The 12,348-nt window shown below is 53.2% G+C and overlaps 1 protein-coding gene across 13 annotated transcripts in view; it reads right to left on the bottom strand.

Annotated features, from left to right (window-relative positions):
* Window positions 1–6,160: 6,160 nt before the first annotated feature.
* Window positions 6,161–12,348, bottom strand: part of TLK2 (tousled like kinase 2) — a 42,438-nt gene continuing 36,250 nt past the window's right edge. For all 13 annotated transcript variants that reach the window (XM_061365644.1, XM_061365651.1, XM_061365653.1 and 10 more), the window contains 4 exons: window positions 11,882–12,020; window positions 10,714–10,825; window positions 9,657–9,764; window positions 6,161–8,827 (listed from right to left, as the gene is read on the bottom strand). In XM_061365644.1, coding sequence (XP_061221628.1) covers window positions 8,654–8,827; window positions 9,657–9,764; window positions 10,714–10,825; window positions 11,882–12,020 — 533 coding nt within the window. In that variant the 3' untranslated portion in view covers window positions 6,161–8,653. The remainder of the gene's footprint in view (window positions 8,828–9,656; window positions 9,765–10,713; window positions 10,826–11,881; window positions 12,021–12,348) is intronic.

Here is a 12,348-nt window from a genome sequence, read left to right as displayed (position 1 = left end):
TTCCTGCCCCAGAGGGTGCTCAGGCATTGGAACAGGCTGCCCAGGGCAGGGCTGCAGGCACCGTCCCTGCAAGTGTTCACACAGCGTGGAGACGAGGCCTCAGTGCCATGGGTTAGGGGTGGCCTTGGCAGGGCTGGGAACGGTTGGGTTTGATCATCTTAAAGGTCTTTTCCAACCTGGCTGATTCCATGATTCTGCCATCCCAAGCACTGTATTGCTGAGCCAGCCCAGCTGCATCCTGCTCCATCCACCCTGCAGCACAGAGCTGGGCAGCTCCTGTCTTGCCTGTGGATGGTGAGTGCTGAGGTCAGACACAGCTCATTACACCTTCTCTACCCCAAGAGCAACCCCATCCCTCCAGCCATGGAGGGCTCCAGCTCCTCAGTACTCCAGTGAGGAGTACAGCGGTCACAGCATCACACAGCAGGAATGATGCACTGGAGGAGCTTTAGGGTCCCTTCCAACCCAAACCAGTCTGGGATTCTATGAAGAAAGCTGGGGGGAAACACTCATGTTACAGTGCAAAGATTTGGTTGCATCCAGAAGGGTGCTCATGGTGCCCATCCCATAGGAGCATCCCTGAGGATGCAGGAGCCTCACTTCCTCCTCAGGCTTTCAGGGATTCGGGCAGGCCTCAGCACACAGGTTGTGCCATACATACAATGCCATGATCCCTGGAGCAGGGAGCAGGATCTGTCCCCAGACAGGCTGAGCCAACCACGTGTTGTTTGGCTGCTCCTGCAGAACTAAATGAAACAAGGCAGGAAGGGCCTGGAGAGCGGTGCCAGGATGGGCTTTAGGGATGCGAACCCTCCGGGAGGGCCCAATTAAGCACATCAGCATCTGGGCTGTTGGGTTCTTTAAGCCAAGGATTACTTTTAATTGAGGCAGTGCTTGGGAACAGCCGCAGTCGCCCTCCATGGCCGGACACACACCGGGGGCTGCCTGCTGGGAATGAACCTGGAGGAGGGGAGGGAATCGCCCGGATCTTCAGTCCCATCCCTAAACCTTGGAGCCCGCTCCTGGAGGATGCCTCCCACCGAGGCTCCAGCAGCTGGATGTGATGGAGCCATCAAACCCTGTGAGTGGGACCCTTCATCCATCCCTTTCCCAGGAGATGAATCCCATCCAAGGAAGGGGACAGGGCAGAGCTGAAAGGCTTCAGAGCATCCCTACCTCCTCGCCTGGTCCATCCCATGTCTTGGGTGTGATTAGAAGCTAATTAGCACTTCCTAATCATTAATTCCTCCAACTCAGGCCAACAGCTCCTCACCTCCTAATCCAGTTTAGTACCAGTTGAGTTGTTACTCGTTGGAGTGGATCGGGAGGAAATGCATTTTTCCCTTCCCCTGGGAGCATTCCAAGCTGTCTGACCTCTCCGGCACTAAGGAATTGCTGCCAGATTGAGGGGATGTGGCTGTGTGCAGGGGACAGGCGACAGCAGCACTGGGATTGCGCCTTGTCCAGGACAATGGATGGGAGCTACGAGCTCATCCCGGGGTTACCCAGCACTTGGGACATGCAGCGTCTGTGCCCGGTCCCTGCAGCCAGAGTGGGATCTGTGTCCGTCCCCTTAGTTGGGAAAGTAAATGCTTCTGGGGTTGGAAAACACTCCCAGGGATGGATCCGTGGCACTCGCCCACCTCTGGCTGCAGGTCTGCCCCGGTCAGGAGCAGCAGCAGTCGGGATGCTCAGCTTCCACAGGCTGGCAAATCAGTGCCATTAATGGGCTGTGGGACCAAGCCTTGAGGGATGCGAAGGGAAACCCTGAGCTGCTCCATGGGTGTTCTGCCAGTGGCAGGGGGATTGGAACCAGATGATTTTAAGGTCCTTTCCAACCCAAACCTATCTATGAGTCTATGGCCCTGTGCGTTACCAAGGTTGGGGCTGGTATGGAGCTTGTGCCAGAGGCATTAGAGGACAGGATCTGGGGACCTGTGGGGCACAAGAGCAGTGCCCATACCCCCAGACTCAATGCTTTGAAGGAAGGATCTGCACCAACCCATCAGCAACCTCTGATGCCCGGCTTCAGAGCCTGGGGAGGACATGTGGGTGCATTATATGACATGGGGGGGCTGCATATCCTGCTCGATCGTGCTCTTCCATGCGTGTTCCCCCCATCCTTTGCTCTCCACAGGCTCCGGGAGCGCAGCAGTGCCCTGGGCTTTGGGGACCAGCAGCACCTGCCAGGCCCCGCTGCGAGCTCATCCCTCCATCCGCACCGCCCCGGCCTCATCCTGGCCCCCGGACGGGACGCTCCGGGCCAAGACCAACACCCCCTTGGCAGGCGCGGCGCTGAGCTCACTGCTCAGGGAAGAGGCCGTCCTGGCGTCTGCTGGCTCCTCGCCCCCGCGCCGGCAGCAGGCGAAGGCCACGTCGCTCTCCCCTCATCAGAGGCAGGCGGGGGGCAGCCAGGACACAGCTTCCCCCCGCTGAGCATCCCCCTCCTCACTGGGATGCGGGGCTTGAGGCATCCCCAGTGCAGCGGGGGTCACCCCCGTTTGCTTTTGCAGCCTTTCCTCCCAGGGATGAGCCTGGGATGCTGAGGGGGGGCTCAGCTCCTCCATGGTCCCAGCATGAGGATGCTGATGCTCCCAAGGGTTTGGTGCTGGGAGAGGGGTCTCGCTGCTGGGGGCACTGGGGGGGGCTGTAATGCAGTTTGCTCCCCGTGCTCCTCCCCTAAGCACAGTGTTGAAGATCAGCCCCAGCTTTACTGACACCCAGCTGGGGATAGAATCATCCTGGCCATAAAGAAGGGCCGTTTCCCTGCTCTTCCAAGCCATTCCCTCGGCTCTTGCAGGGAGCCCACGGGGCTTTGCCAGCCGCTGGAACCTTGGGGCAGCCCCAGACCGTCCTCAACTCTGCTCTCTCCCCACACAGCAAAGGGGGTCCCTTTGTGGGCGCCCCTCGCTGCAGCTTTTGGAGCTCTTTGGCCGCTCTTTTCCTGCAGCCCTTCTAGAGTCAGGCGAGTTCAAGCCGCGGCTCAGCTATTGAAACCAGATGTGCTCGCTCAGAGCTGCCACGAGGAATCCGAGGGCTCAATCCTGCCCTTCCGCTGCTGGGGGCTGCCCAAGGAGCAGCTGCCCCCCCCCGAGCCCAGCCGCTGCCTCTGCCTCCTCCCCACTGCTCCTGGGCGAAGGAATTCCAGCCCCGTGCAAGGAATCTGCTTTGAGGACAGCACTTTCCCCCCATGACTCAAGGAAAGCAGCTGGAGAGCAGCGAAAGGACAGCACATTCCGAATGGCATCTTCCTCATTCCGGAAGTGGGGATGGGAGTGGGAAGTGGAGATCCCACCCTGGCCTACAGGAGCAGCGTGGTCCAGTGGGTCCCAGTTTCATCACTTCCACCTCTGCTGCCGCCTCACCTCACAGCCACAGGCGCATCCCCTTCCACCTCCATCCCTGCCATTCCGTTCAGTGTGGAGGGGTTGTGGCACCGATCCCAGCCGCTCTCCTGGGGCTGGGTGTGAGCGGGTGGATTTTCAGGATCAGCCGGAGCCGGGATGAGCCAGTGCTGAACAAAGCAGGTTTTGAGCCCTCATCGCACTGCAGAGCTCAGCCAGGCCAAGAGCAAGGAGGATGCTGTGGACACGGCAGCTCGTGGCTCCCGCGCTGCAGCGGCTTCGGTCAAGAGAGGACAGGGCTGAGCAGAGCTCTGGGTTTCTTCTTCCCATGAATGCAAACCAGAGCCAAGCCCTTCCTAGCCCTGCTGCCTGCGTTCCCTGTAGCTGCTCGAATGGGGATGGGAGATCTGGCTTCTACTCTCCCCATCCCTACCCTGCTGTTCCTTACAGCATCCCTGCATTCTTAGCTCCATCCCATGCCTTTGGATGCAGCTGGACCATTGCACTGCCCTGCCCCATTCCTGCAGGAGACGGCAGAGCAGGGCCAGGGCTGCCTGGTGAGGCTCATCCAGCACTGGTGGGGCAGGTGGTGGTTTACCTGCTTTCAGGCTATACTGGACCAGCCCGAAGCACTGCCCCACCAGCCAACAGCATTTGGAAATGAGGAGCCACAGAGCAGTGGAAACACTGAGCTGCAGCTGAAGGGTGTAGGAAGAAAGGCTGGGAGTGAAGAGGAGCACAGAGGAGCGTGCAGCTCCTCACCAACAGCACGTCCTGGTGGCTTTTCCCATCCTTTGAGCCCTCATGCAGCTAATGCATGAAACGAGTGTCTCAGCCCCGGTCCTGCCTCCTGCTTCCCCACCCGGCACAGACAATGGGATCCTTGTGGCCAAGATACCAGTTCCTGGGTGCGAGCGTGGCGAGGGGAAGCTGTGTTTGCTTGGCCTCTCACCCCCTCCCAGGCTGACAGCACCCGGTTGCCCCCAAGAGCACTGCTGGGGCCAGGGTGAAGCAGAGCCACGTGAGGCAGTGGGAGTTCAGGGTCCTGGTGCATGGAGTCATCAGCATTTAGTAGGAAAAGGCATCTCCGGGATGGATGGAGTCAAGGCTGTGCTGGGTCTCACTTCCACATGCTGCGAGCCTCCTCTTCCTCTCAGTGCTGGAGGGTTTCAGTCCAGGCTTACTTGTGTAGCACTCAGAAAATAGCATCCTCCAGCAGCACACCCCAGGGAGATGCTGGCAGCGGCACCAAAACCTCACGGGGAGGCTTTGCCAGGTCACAAAGCAAATCGGGCCTGCCCCATTTGGCAGCAGGAAACTCATTTCATAGCGTGACTCCAACCGCTAACGCAGTAGGCGAAGCATCCCTCCAGGCAGCCCCTCAGCCAGTCTCCCTCCTGCTGGCATCGAGCTGAGTGTGTGATCCCACGCACATCCCTGATCCGGGGCATGCCTCGAATGTGGAATCTGGTCCCAAAGCCTGGCCATCACCTCGGGACCCTTGTGCACCCACTGCCGCCGTCTCCTCCTGCTCCAGTCTGTGTCCCATCATCAGCACTGGCACAGGGGGATGTGAGATAATCACTTGCAGGAGCAGGGAGAGAGCTGAGCTGCTCTCAGTGTTTGGTTTCACTCGCCCAAGGCTGACTTGAAGCACAGAGAGGCTGATGTCAGGTTTGCTGATCCCTGATCCCCCTCTGGAAGAACCAGGCTCCAGGGGCAGGGATGGCCCTGCTTCACATTGGGATGTCCTGCATAGAAGGTGTGATGTGCCAGTGGAGGAGCTGGGCAGGGACTGGTGCTCTCAATTATTAGCCCAGAGGTGAGCAGCCTCCACATCTGCCAAGGTCCTTTTGTGCCTTCTCTTGTGTATTTGTGTAAGGCAGGCTGGAGACGTGCGCCCATGAGAACTTCAAGTTCAACGAGGCCAAGTGCAAAGACCTAAACCTGGGTGGGTGCAACCCCAGGCGCAAGCACAGGCTGGGGGAGACCGGATGGAGCAGCCTGAGAAGGGCTTGGGGGTTTTGGTCAATGAGAAGCTCCCCAAGAGCCAGCTTCAGTGAGCGCTGGAACCCAGAACCCCCCCGTGTGCTGGGTGCACCCCCAGAGCGTGAGCAGCAGTCGAGAGAGGGGATCCTGCCCCTCTGCTGTGCTCTGGGGAGACCCCCCCTGCAGCCCTGATCCAGCTCTGGGTCAGCAGCACAAGGGGGACGTGGAGCTGCTGGAGCGAGGCCAGAGGAGGCCATAGAGATGCTGCAAGGGCTGGAGCAGCTCTGCTCTGGAGCCAGGCTGAGAGAGCTGGGCTGGGGCAGCCTGGAGAAGAGAAGGCTCCTGAAGGGGAGACCTTAGAGCAGCTCCAGTGCCTAAAGGGGCTGCAGGAAACCTGGAGAGGGGCTTGGGACAAGGGCCTGTAGGGACAGGCCAAGGGGAATGGCTTGAACCTGCCAGAGGGGAGACTGAGCTGAGCTCTTAGGCAGAAGCTCTTCCCTGTGAGGGTGCTGAGGCGCTGGCACAGGGTGCCCAGAGAAGCTGTGGCTGCCCCATCCCTGATTTTGTGTCCTGAACACACAGAGCTTCTAAGGGTAGCTACTACTCTATGGGAAATGAAGGACAAACCCACCTCCGACACCTGTCTCAGTGTTCCAGACCAAGATCAACACCAGTGAATGTGTGATTCCCCACTCCACTGCAGGGATCCCACTGCTTCGAGCTTTATGTGCAGCCTTCCTCATCCTGCCCCATGTCACCTCCACGCAGCCACTGCAAGAGAGCTCCTGCCAACGCTAGGAAGAGCAAAAGAGTAAGAGCCAAGCAAATGGGTTTCTTAAAACTTATTTTAATATCCATGTCTCATCTGTTGGGTAGAGCCAAAACAGTCTGGCCTGGTTTAAGTTACAAATTCTTCATACACTTTCCTTGAAGTAAATGAACAGTGTGGCAACAGGGTCTGTTATTGGAAGTGAAACCCATATTAACAAGGCAGGTGTCACAGGCACAATTCTACCAGGGTTCTTCACCACTGCCAGCCCCAGGAGAGGCCAACGCTGTCCCCAGGCCCCTGGGTGGGTGTTGCACAGCAGGAAGAAATGCTTCTGACACAGAGCTCATCACACGCACAGGGACAGCACACACTGCATGTCCCTGGAACAACAGGGCTGGGACAGAAAAACCCTTGTAGAATCCTCCCTGATGTGGACAGACACCAAATCATCAGTTCCAGCAAACGGGGTGAAGCATCAACCCTGATTCTGCCTGCCACAGACATGTCAAAGTGCTGCTTGCTAAACAGTTAACTTCTGCAACACAGCAGCAGGGATGGAAAGGGCTAAGAAATTACAGCTGAGGATTTAAAGATGCAGTATTTCTTTGTTGAAAACACGACAGTTTAGAGACCACCTTGATGCAGCTGCAAGTGAAGAGCATCCAATTGAAAGCCCAAGAGTCACTACAAAAAAGAGTAACAAAAACGAAAGCAGCGGAGTTCTCACCGCTTCCCAGGTCCGTTGCTTAATTCCAACAGACTCCTCTGCTTTTCAGTTAACTAAAAGTTCCTGATCAAGGTTTAAGCATAATATTTGCAGACAATGGCTTACAGTACGGCAGGCAAGCAGCAGCTCTCTGGAAGGGCATGATGGAGAGCATCACTTGCCACAATACCACCACTTGAACACCAAGGGTCCCAAACAGCTCACATGTTGCTGGAGCTGTGGGGACAACCCTGGAGGTGCTGTAGAGCACAGTCCACCCCACGGTGGTCAGGGTATTAGGTTATATGTGCGCAGGGTGATTTGGGTTTTAACCACCACCCTGAACTGCAGTAGTGCACCGCTCTGCTCCCTCCACCACAAACCCCGCTCTCCAACACTGCATCTTTAAATGGTTCTGGCTCTGAGCTCCTGCCACATGTTCAGAGCGCTCCAACCTGGCTGCCACATGTTCAAGTGCGGTGCTTTTTGTGTGTGTTTTCAGTCTTCCTTCGATGGGGGTGGTGAAAGGGGCAGAGTGGGGACAAGAGGCTTGTGTTCACAGCAGGCAGGCTCCAGCTGAAGGGGTAAGACCCCGCTAGGCAGGTTACAGAAGGGAGCCAAGAGCAATACTTAAGGTGTCTGCTCCCTTCAAGAGCTTTCTCTCATTCCCTCTCATTTGAAATGGGCAGCGAGTTAGGAAAGTCAGCAAGTTTTAAAAGGGAAGCGTTAAGGAAGAGAGGAAGCGTTGCTGCCAAGTCACCTCACTGAGCCGAGATAAAGCTTCAGCTTGGGGTTTGTATAACATGGACAAGACTATGCAAAGTACTGTGTGAGCACGGATCATACCTGTGGTCACTGAGCTGTGCTCCCATTCCTTCCTGTCCACTGCCTGCCTTTTCACCAGTCAACAAGGCTCATGCTCACGAGAGCAGGGAGCACGTCCTGGGCATGTCAGGGGTTTGCAAAAAGAACAGCACTTGAGTAAGTCAAAAAGGAGCAACCGTTGTGAGAGCTGTGAAGCAGCAGCTGAAAACCTTGTGGCAGATGAGCCATGATCCACTCTGATCCCAGGAGAGCAACACAGGGCCTCATGTCCTGTGAGCTTCGCTGCCCTCATCCCAAGGGAGCAGAAAGCTGCACCATCTGCAGCGCGGGCACTGCCATGAGCCTGCTAATACGGGTTTCACTTTGAGACCAGAAAACTGTTTTCTTCCAAAAAAATGTTATTTTTTTCGTTTTCTTTTTTAAAAATTGAAATTAATTAGGGGTAAAACACTAACTCTAGTGCCATGAACAGGCAGGATCAACTTTTTTCCCCTCCAAAGGGCAAAGAGTCATATACCATCCCCAGCTGAACCTTGGTGCTTCGAGCTTTTCAGGAGATGTTACCTAAACTTTATTAAAAGAAAAAGAACAATGTTTAAATATCAACACTGGACTAGCCCAGTCTTTTTCCAAAGTCCACATTCTTCATATGAAGCACACACGGCGTCCTGGATTCCCCAAGGCTGCATGTTCAGAAGTTCACAGTACATGGAACCACGTCTTTGTCGTTTGTACGTTCTTGAGTTTCCCCTCCTTGCTCAGAGCAGCCACCCTTTTGTGGTCATTTACTGGATAAACCTCAAGCCATCTCCTATCCACATGGCTTGGCCTAGATGCCGAAGGTTTTCTTGATGAGAGTTGATGTTGTCATGCTCTATGGATGGAAAAAAGCAAGAGAAAAAAAGCACCTGGTACAGGTATCTTGAGACCCTTGCAGATTCCTTTATTCCAAAGCTGTTTCTCCAAGTCTTTTTTGCCCATTTCTCAAGCAGTTTGTTTTTGGCCTATTCCTCTGTCTCAGTTTGAAGAGCTGTTATTGGATGATCCAGAGGTTGATGCAATTGCAGCTCCAGCTGGGCTGCTTGTGGATACAGATTTGCGGATGTGAGGCAGCAAGTACGGGTCACAGGCCAGCTGCTGGACATCTATCCGGTCCTCCTTTCGGTAGGCCAAACAGCGTCTGATAAATGCCTGCAGACACCCCAAAGGCAAAGCAAGAATTAGTAGATGGAACACAAACAGGAAGCCTTCTCTGTCAGGTCACACTTTTGGGAGCAGGGCCAGTCTGACAACGCCAGCACCCTGAAATCCCTTCACCAGTGACCACAGAGACAGCCTACCTCCTGCACCAGAAGCTCATCTTTTACAAGGAAGCATGGGCAGAGGCACACACTGCACTGTTCAACTGTTCAGAACTGTGTATGGTTCTGGTGTCTCCAATAAAAGGAGGACATGGAGATGTTAGAACAAGTCCGGAGGAGGCCATGAGGATGAAAGGGACCTTGGAGCACTTCCCATACAAAGATGGGCTGTGAAAAATGGGGCTGTGAGGAGAAGCTGTGTCAAGACCTCAGAGCAGCCTTCCTGTTCTGAATGGGGCTACAAGGATGCTGGAGAAGGGCTCTTCATCAGGGGACTGCAGGGACAGGACAAGAGGTGATGGAGTCAAATTTAAACAGGGGAAGTTCAGGTTAGATACAAGGCACAAGTTCTTCCCTGTGAGGGTGCTGAGGCGCTGGTACAGGGTGCCCAGAGCTGTGGCTGCCCCATCCCAAGGCCAGGTTGGACACAGGGGCTTGGAGCAACCTGGTCTTGTGCTAGAGGACTGGAACTGGATGATCTTGAGGTGCTTTCCAACCCAAACCATTCTACGATTCTGTGATCCCCAGCCTGACATCTATGACAATGCAAAGCCACTGACCACTCTACTCAAGGCAAGCATTAAACAGAGCTCCTGCTAGTTTAGGGAGACCAAGAGGATGGAGCTGCCAGTGCTGATCACTGACATACACAGCTTTACCTTTGCTTCTGGTGTGACTACTGGCTTTGGAGGGAACTGCACCTCAGTAGCTTTCAGAATTGTGTTCTCCTGCAGAATGTCTTGTTGTGACTGGTTGTGACCGAAGGGCTACCAAGAAAACATGGAAGACAGTTGTTAAAAGGTTGATTACAAGCCTTAAAAACCAGATACTACTGCTCATCAGCTTGACATCAGCACTTTCCTGAGCAAGAAGCCCATGAATGCTGTGAAGGTGCTGCAGACTGCACCCAGGTGAGCAGGACACATTGCTCCTGTGCTTCAACTGAACAACAGGGCCAAGCTGGAACACATCTGGGGTATCTCTGGCTCAGACAGATTTCCACCTGCTTCCAGGCCTCACAGGTCAGCTTCCTTCTCACATGCAAGAGGACCCTCATCTATCTAAGCTAAGTGAGGAGACTCACCCACTTCAGTCTTCGCTGGGCTGGTTCCACCATTTGTGTGACTGACAACATGAAGCAGCATAGCACATTCGTGGGTCAGGCTTTCACAACCCTTGGTTACCAAGGACTTGTGAAAACAAGGGTTAATGGAACCCTTCTCCAACCTGTATCTTTTGTTGCCATAAACCAAATTACCTTTTCTCAGGACCTGATCCAGACTCTTCCCTTTCAAAACCCATCCTAAAGATCTTCTAGAGTGAGTCTTTGTACCTACTGTTATTTTTTTCCTATAACACCTGAAGCCATCAAGCAGTATCAGGCTTCACAAAGACTTAGTGCACTGAAAACATCACAAACCAATGCCAGACAAAAAACTTCAGGTGTCTGGCTCTGAATGATACACTTGTCCTGCCCATAATGGCCTCAGTGGGAACAAGCCCAGTGGAAAGAGATGCTCTGCAGAACACTGCTTCTGAAGGAAGTGCTATGTAGAGCAAAACACAACCTAGTAAATCCTCTCCCCTTTATTACCTTGGAAGGAGACAAGACAAAAGCACCTTTTAAGTCTGAGGAGAAGAAGGAAGCAGAAACCAGGGCTGCCTCCCAAAAGGTTTGGAAATTACCAATAAGAGGGGAATTAAATGCTTTCTTACCTTTCTGCCATAGAGACACTGATAGAAGATGACTCCCACTGACCAGACATCAACTTTATTTGAAATCTTTGGAGGTTCTTTCCCAACCACAAAACATTCTGGTGGCAAATACCTGATTAGAAGGAAGGGACAACAGGTTGTAAGCAGCATCTCCAAACACCTTCAATCAATGTCTTTAGAAAGGAAGGAACAAGCTTCTGAGATCAGGACTTGAGGGACTCAATTTTCACTCCTGTGTTTCTCTGGGCCAAGATCACCAGGGCATATCCCTTCTGGGAACAGTGATTCCCAAGGACTCTTTGGACACTTGTGGTAAGAGCTGGTCAGCAAATGAAACAGCCCCATTTTCTTTTACCTTCAGAACTGGTATTTGTTGTTAGAAGGACTTAGCCAACAATTCCAGCCAAAATACATCTTTCTAGGAATACAAGCCCAGATGCCACATCCGACTTAGAGACACCCTGCCTTGCTCATACTAGTTAGCTCCATCTTCAGGAACAGAACAAAGCTGTATGATACAGAATACCTTAACAAACGCTGCTGTACAACTGTTGCCCATAGTGACAGTCTGCAGCTTGGGTAACGGCTAAGAATCAGAATCAGTGGCACTCACTATAGGCCTTGCTCTCAGTGCAGTGACAACATTTGTACTGATAAAGTACTGCTGAAAACATCTTTTATGTGATGCTTGAAAGGGAAGCTCTGGCTATAGACAGCCCTGTGAGATTTTTAGTAAGAGCTAACTATGGGTTTTCACAGCCTCATTGCAGTGGAATACTCCTTCCATCTCCTAATGTACCTGTATTTCCAATAGGCATGCTATTCTTCTCCTCCTTGCTTAAACTGTTAGACAACGCCATTATGGACTGTGAAACAGCAGCCAAGCTCCACTCCGGAGCTTGCTATCTCAGAAACATATGCAGTATTTCACCAGGCCCTTTGGATAAGAAATGGTGTTCAAATGTACAAACACTAACCCACTGTAATGTAAAAAGCTGCTAGCCTCAAAAGGAGCTGTGTGACAACAAGAGCAGTTTCTAGGGTCTCAAACCTCCAGTGTCTCAATCTGTTACAGACAACAGCAGCACACAGAGAGCTGACAGAAATCCAAAGCTGTTTATAAACCATTCTTGGTCTGTAACTTGCAAGTGCCCCAGGCAATGCTTACCAGTAAGTACCGGCTCCCTGCGATGTCAGTTCCATACCATCAACAGAGTTGTAGCTGTCATCATCCATGATTTTGGAAAGCCCAAAATCTGTGATTTTTATCTCTCCACATGCGGTACCATTGACTAGAAGAATGTTACCTAAACAGGGAAGAAAGAACCCTTCAGGATACCCATCTAGCAGGAAAATAAAGCAAGAGTAAAATCACACTGAACTCTGGCACTCTGCACAAGATGTTTTAGCACTCAGTACCCCAAGCTCCACATACAGCTCAGCTCCCATCAAGTGCTGGAACTGATCTGCCCATCCCTGAAACACCCTGTGGCCTGACATTACTTGGAGCCTCCAGATTCTGAACCCTATTAGCCAAATGAGCTTCATGTCTGTTTTGACCCCTCCCAAAGGTCCCCTTGGAAGGGCAGGTCAAAAAGGAGGATTAAGGAGAGAAGTACACATACACAGTAATGA

Source organism: Neopsephotus bourkii, unplaced genomic scaffold, assembly GCF_033783945.1.
Source record: "Neopsephotus bourkii isolate Nb327-2 ecotype Australia unplaced genomic scaffold, CSIRO-AGI_Nbou_v1 NB_1288, whole genome shotgun sequence".
NCBI classification, from domain to species: domain Eukaryota; kingdom Metazoa; phylum Chordata; class Aves; order Psittaciformes; family Psittacidae; genus Neopsephotus; species Neopsephotus bourkii.
This window is presented reverse-complemented; position numbering and strand designations above follow the sequence as displayed.